Raw genomic sequence first — 6,901 nt, 5'->3', positions numbered from 1 at the left:
ATATATTAATTAGTGTTATCACTGATAACACTAATTAATTTATATTTGATCTTGATGGTGAAACTAAAGGCGTTTAACACTGAACACCTAACATGAATGCAGCTTCTGAGAGCTAGCTAATATCAGCTAAAACTGTGTTCTGCTGCTGCTCACCTTCCTTCTTGAAAAACCTAGTCAGTACTTGCTTCTGTTCAATTAACTTTTTCTCCTTCTCCTTCTTTTATTTTATTTTCTTGAAGCCAGATTTCCCTTTCTTGGGAAAAGACATGACTGACTGTAGCTGTCGCAGTTAAATGTGGTTATTCATTGTCATTTGTTTGATTTAACTGTGGAAATATTTAATTTAATTTCTTTGTTGATTTGACGCCACCTGCTGGCTGGATTGAAATTTGACACTGGAAGGTGCGCGCGAGCGGAGCGAATGATTAACTGACACAAGCACGGAGAAGCGACCAGAAGAAGCTCACATCGGATAAAGAAAAGTGGACATGGACTGAAATTGCTTGTGAATATTAAGTGGAGAGGCGCACACGGTGTGTTTGTATATTTATCTGTATTGCATTAATATCTGAGTTATAAGTTTATGTTTCTAAAATTAATATTTGTGTTTATTGTTGTTCATTTCACCGTAGTTTTTCACGGTGTTTGCTGGTAACAAGAAGATAAAGAACCAGTTGAACATCAGTTGGAGCATGGCGTTTTATTCCACAAAAACAAAATATCCTTCATGAGCAGTTACAGTGAAAAACGTGTCCTGTTAAGAAGTACGCAGCCAGAGCCCTGCATGCCATGCTTTGAAGACGGCAGTCCACAGTCTGCGGCCCAATCCGCATGAAATAAAGAGGGCCGATACGACGTTTTGGGAATTGAGCAGTTTTGCAGAGCCTTTCAACATCATACGAAACCAGGTCAGACTGTATCTATGAGTTAAAAAAAAAACGGACATTAACGGTGTATGCTACAGACATTGAATGCTGTTTAAAAAACGGACATTAACGGTGTATGCTACAGATATTGAAAGTTGTTTAAAAACGGACATTAACGGTGTATGCTACAGATATTATTGAAAGTTTGTTAAAAAGAAAAAAGGTTTGTTACTATTTTACAGTTTGAAATTTGAAGTAGTGTTCTCATGTTAAGTTTTCTTTCATTGTTCTTAGCTGTTGGTTTAAAATATTGTTCACAATGGAGCAGGGTGTACAAGAAACTCGTGTTTTAGAGGAAGTACTTGTAGCTTTAGAATTTGAAAAGTTAAATTTAGAAAAGAAATTAGAAACTGAAGTTGAAGATGCAGAAAGAGAGGAAGTTGAAATACGCTTAGGTGAAATTTATGCAGACCTTGAAATACATAAAATAGGTTTGACTCAGCCATCATCCCAACCTGAGACAGAAGTGAGACGCTCAGAGCGTCAAAGAAAACTAACAGAAAAAATGCGTGACTTTAAACAGTCTGAGATAACAAGTAAAGAAAGAAAGTTTATGTCAACATATGTAAACTTTAAAGCAGAGATTCAACTCTCTAGGTCCAAACTTAAAAAGGAATGTTCAAAAGCAGAGTTAACTGAAATGATCAAATCAGTAGGAAAATGTGAATCTGACCTACAGCAAGATTATGTAGCTTTACGTACACTGACTACTCCATCTCAAGATTTCAGAAGAAAGATGGATAGCTGTTCTTCAGTTTCCACTGAAATGATGTTGCTTCTGAAAAGGCGCTATGCAGATGTTGATAAGGAGTTTGATGCAATTGCTGTAAAAGACTCACTCCTTCAGTTGCTTCAGAGAGAAGATGCTAAGTCAATGTATGGCTCAACTGTGTCTAGGGCTGAAAAAAGTAGCCAGAACAGTTATAGTAAGCAAGGAAGTCAGGTATCTGCAAAGAAAGCAGAGGCAGCTGCACGGTTGGCATCTAAACGAGCTGAAATAAGCAGGGAAAAGGAAATTTCTGCCCAAAGAAAGGAGATATTAGCTCAACAAGAGAGATTAAAATTGTTGGAAAAGCAAAGAGATCTTGAGGTTATTGAGGCTGAATACAATGTGTATGCTGAAGAGGAATAAAAATTGAATGCTGAAATAAGAAACAGTGAAGTAAAAGGTACTTTGTCTTTTAGTCAGCTTCCCAAACCTCTTAACAGTCCTCCATACACCCAAGCTATCCAGAGTACGGCACCTCCTAACTTTGAAGGTATAACCAACAAGATCCCAAAATATCTTCCAGTGCCCAAGTGTGATACTAGAGTAGCGTCAAAAGAAAGTGAGTTATCTCTAGTTCAAGCTTTAAAGGAGTCTTTAGCAATGACTAGACTTCCAATACCAGAGCCATTTACCTTTACAGGAGACCCACTGAAGTTTACTGAGTGGAGCACTTGCTTCAAGGCTCTTATTGAGACTAGTTGCACAAATTCAGCCCATAAACTTTTCTACTTGAAGAAATACATTAATGGAGAAGCTCTTGGTGTTTTAGAAGGGACATTCTATCGCAGTGATGAGGAAGCTTACAACCAAGCTTGGGATGCTCTGAACAACCGTTATGGCCACCCATTTGTAGTTCAAAGAGCTTTTCGGGGAAAGCTAAGCAGTTGGCCAAAGATTGGACCAAAAGAGTCACTAAAGCTGAGAGAGTTTAGTGATTTCCTTGTTTCCTGTAAGAATGCTATGCCCCATGTTCAGGGCCTCAAAGTGTTGGATGATTGTGAGGAGAATCAAAAATTATTACTGAAACTTCCTGATTGGGCAACAACCCGCTGGAACCGTCATGTGTCAAAACTGTTAGATGAAGGAAAGGAATATCCAGGTTTCACAGAGTTTGCTGACTTTGTGGCAGAAGAAGCACGAATAGCATGCAATCCAGTTTCTTCTTTGTTTGCCTTAAAGAACACATTTGAAAAACCTGAAAAGGAACAAAAACGTCAGAAAGCCAGTGTCCTGATGACAACAATGAATGTGTCTACAAATGAAAAGGCCACAGCTGCAACACAGATCAACAAAAAATCCAAACCCAACCTTTCCTCAACTCAGAATAAAAGGCAAATTGAATGCATCTGCTGCAGGCAAAATCACTTTATTTACAAATGTGACAAGTTTACAGCAATGTCTCTTGAAGAAAAGAAGCAGTTCATTATCGACAACAATATGTGCTTTGGTTGTCTTCGTGTTGGTCACATATCCAAGAACTGTCAACAAAGAGTAACATGTAATGTTTGCAAGCGGAAGCACCCTTCTCCTCTTCATGAAGATCATCCACAACCAGATAAGCCTGAGATGTTACCGAAAGAGGAAAATGCAGCCACTGTATCATGCAGTGTGAAATTGGACAACAGTGATTGCACTTCAATGATTGTCCCAGTTTGGCTTTCTTCTTCAACAAATAGACCAGAGACATTGGTTTATGCTTTGCTAGACACCCAAAGCAGCAATACATTTATTGATCAAAATGTTTGTGAAAAATTACAAGCAAGAACAGGACCTGTTAAATTAAAGCTGACAACCATAACTGACAGGTGTTCTATTGTGCCTAGTCAAAGAGTGGAAGGACTGAGAGTTAGAGGGTACCACTCACAAGAGTATATTGAGTTGCCACCTACATATACTCGAGAATACATTCCACTTGAGAAAAACAGTATTCCAACTCGAGAGACTGCAAAAAAATGGCCCCACCTACTCAGCATTGCAAATGAAATGCCAGATCTCTTGGACTGTCCTGTAGCTCTCCTCATTGGTTATGACTGTACAAGAGCTCTAAAACCAAGGAAGGTCATACCAGGAGAGGATTATGATCCCTATGCAGTTAAAACAGACTTGGGATGGAGCATTGTGGGACCCATTAAGCCATGGACAGGTTCAGTGGGCGCAACTGGGACCTGCCATCGTGTAATAGTAAAGGAATTGCCATCTATTACACCTGCATCTGTGATTAAAGCACTTGAAGCTGATTTTCTGGACACTAACCCCAAAGAAGGGAACATATCTCAAGAGGACATTCAGTTTTTAGAGATGCTAAATGAAAATATTCACTACAATGAGCAAGGTCATTTAGAAATGCCTTTACCTTTTAAAGAACGTCCACAGCTTCCAAATAACAAGCAGCTTGCAACAGTTCGTCTGAAATATTTGAAAATGAAAATGGACAAGAACCCCAAGTACAAAGAAGATTACATAAAGTTCATGAATAATGTGTTTAAAGATGGTGATGCAGAGGAAGCAGAAGAAACACCACAGGATGGTAACACATGGTACATTCCACACCACGGTGTGTATCACCCCAGAAAGCCAGAAAAAATTAGAGTTGTTTTTGACTGCTCTGCTAAACATGAAGACACCTCTTTAAATGACCACTTACTTACAGGCCCAGACTTGATCAATACTCTGGCAGGAGTATTGTGCAGATTCCGAGAGAACAGAATCGCAATAATGTGCGATGTGGAGAAAATGTTTCACCGCTTCCATGTTAATCCAGAGGATCGAGATTTCTTAAGGTTTTTGTGGTGGAAGGATGGAAATACAAATACTGAGCCAAAGGAATATCGCATGCGAGTGCATGTGTTTGGTGCAGCGTCATCGCCTGGATGTGCTAACTTTGGCATGAAACATCTCGCCAGAAGAAACGAAAAGGACTACCCACTGGCAGCCAGTTTCATTCACAAAAACTTTTATGTGGATGATGGGCTTCTCAGTGTTGAAACAGATAAGAAAGCCAAGCAGCTAGTCTGTGAAGCACTCAAACTCTGTGTTAAAGGGAAGTTGCGTTTGCACAAATTTGTGTGCAACAACAAAGAGGTCATGAGTGTTATTCCTGAAACTGAGCGAGCTGGCAACACTACGGATGTAAACATGAACTACTCTGAAGTTCCAATGCAAAGTGTGCTGGGAGTAAAATGGAATGTGGAAGCCGATGTGTTCACATTCAGTGGAGCCCTCAAAGAAAGGCCAGCCACACGCCGAGGAATTCTAGCAACAGTAGCAAGTGTGTATGACCCGTTAGGATTTCTTTCACCCTACACTTTGATAGGAAAACAAGTACTCCAGGAAATGTGCAAAAGTGGAGTTGGATGGGATGAACCTGTTCCTTCCGCACTGGAAACCAAGTGGAAAGCTTGGCTCTGTGACTTGGAAAATCTTCGAAAGGTCGAAATACCTAGATGCCTCTTTCCTGAGAACCTAGGCAAAATCAAAAGGGTTGAGCTGCATCATTTTTCTGATGCTAGCAGCAGTGGCTATGGACAATGCTCATACATTAGGTTTGTTACAGATGAACAAGTGCATTGTGCTCTAGTTATGGGTAAAGCCAGAGTGGCACCTATAAAAATAGTCACAATCCCGCGCCTCGAGCTCACTGCAGCTGCAGTTTCTGCTTCTGTTAGTAACTTTCTTAGAGCAGAGCTTGAGCGGAAAATCGACGAGGAGTTTTTCTGGACAGATTCTCAAGTGACTCTTGGGTACATAAAAAACGATGCTCGTCGCTTTCATGTGTTTGTTGCAAATCGAGTTCAAAAAATAAGAGACACTACAGACCCAAACCAATGGTTTTACATTAAAGCTGATCAAAATCCAGCTGACCACGCATCTAGAGGCCTCAAGGTGGCAGAGCTAATAAACTCAAACTGGCTCACTGGACCTAAATTCCCTTGGGAAAGAGAAATTATCACGAACCAACAATCTCCAGAACTTCTTGTTGGTGACCCAGAGGTAAAAGTTCTTAAAACAGATGCTATTGAGCAAGACAGGTTTCTTGAGAGGTTCATGAAATGCTCTGATTGGATCACAGCACTTAATGTGGTAGCAAGGATTAAAAGTCTTGCAAAAAGAGACAAATCAGGAGCCATCAGTGTGAAAGAAAGACAAATGGCTGCTTCTGTACTCTTCCAGCTAGCACAGAAGGAAGCTTTTGAAGAGGAACTCAGATGGTTTAGTGAGAAAGGTTAAGATCCAAGTAGGTCAAAGAGATTTAGGGAACAAAGGTGAACGTCTGAGACAACTATCTTTTCTGGAGAGACCTGTTCAAAAACTAGTGGTTTTGGTTAAGTGAGTCCTAAACTACAGTAAAGTACAAAATTTGATACAACATTAAAATGTGATATTTGAGTTTATCAAGTTACTGATTTCTGTGTGTTTCATAACAAAGGTTTATGGTTGATAGTTATTTTATTGAAAATTACAAGATTTAAAGTTCTTTAATGTGTAGTGAATTTCAATCATTGTAATTTTGGTGGCAGTGTAGCTGTCGCAGTTAAATGTGGTTATTCATTGTCATTTGTTTGATTTAACTGTGGAAATATTTAATTTAATTTCTTTGTTGATTTGACGCCACCTGCTGGCTGGATTGAAATTTGACACTGGAAGGTGCGCGCGAGCGGAGCGAATGATTAACTGACACAAGCACGGAGAAGCGACCAGAAGAAGCTCACATCGGATAAAGAAAAGTGGACATGGACTGAAATTGCTTGTGAATATTAAGTGGAGAGGCGCACACGGTGTGTTTGTATATTTATCTGTATTGCATTAATATCTGAGTTATAAGTTTATGTTTCTAAAATTAATATTTGTGTTTATTGTTGTTCATTTCACCGTAGTTTTTCACGGTGTTTGCTGGTAACAAGAAGATAAAGAACCAGTTGAACATCAGTTGGAGCATGGCGTTTTATTCCACAAAAACAAAATATCCTTCATGAGCAGTTACACTGACTCTCCTGCCTCCAGCTCTGGCTGTCGGCATCTGCGATGTCATAGCTGTACATGCGGCTGTGCAGCCCCTGGCCGCTGGTGTGGACTAAACCACTTTGCACATTTTTAAGGGGTGATAGATGCCTCAGAGATTATTCAGTTATTATTTTTAAGGCACAATTCTGTTTCTTAACCTCTTTATCCAGGTAAAGGGAAGTTTATTAAGACATTAAGTAAGTTG

The 6,901-nt window shown here is 39.7% G+C and overlaps 1 protein-coding gene across 2 annotated transcripts; it reads left to right on the top strand.

Annotated features, from left to right (window-relative positions):
* The first annotated feature begins 280 nt into the window (after window positions 1-280).
* LOC129165463 (uncharacterized) lies at window positions 281-6,697 on the top strand. 2 transcript variants are annotated; one of them, XR_011516918.1, is made up of 2 exons: window positions 281-6,470; window positions 6,570-6,672. XR_011516918.1 is itself a non-coding variant. In XM_070545767.1 (2 exons), the coding sequence occupies exon 2, from the start codon at window positions 2,296-2,298 to the stop codon at window positions 5,920-5,922; it is 3,627 nt and encodes a 1,208-aa protein (XP_070401868.1). In that variant the 5' UTR covers window positions 281-533; window positions 633-2,295; the 3' UTR covers window positions 5,923-6,697. The 2 variants fall into 2 exon arrangements, 1 of the variants encoding a protein (XP_070401868.1); XM_070545767.1 differs by having other exon boundaries at window positions 281-533; window positions 633-6,697.
* The last annotated feature ends 204 nt before the right edge of the window (window positions 6,698-6,901 follow it).

The sequence above is a fragment of the Nothobranchius furzeri genome, chromosome 16 (genome assembly GCF_043380555.1).
Source record: "Nothobranchius furzeri strain GRZ-AD chromosome 16, NfurGRZ-RIMD1, whole genome shotgun sequence".
Classification (NCBI taxonomy): domain Eukaryota; kingdom Metazoa; phylum Chordata; class Actinopteri; order Cyprinodontiformes; family Nothobranchiidae; genus Nothobranchius; species Nothobranchius furzeri.
The sequence above is the reverse complement of the archived record's forward strand: the minus strand, read 5'-3'. Positions and strand labels throughout refer to the sequence as shown.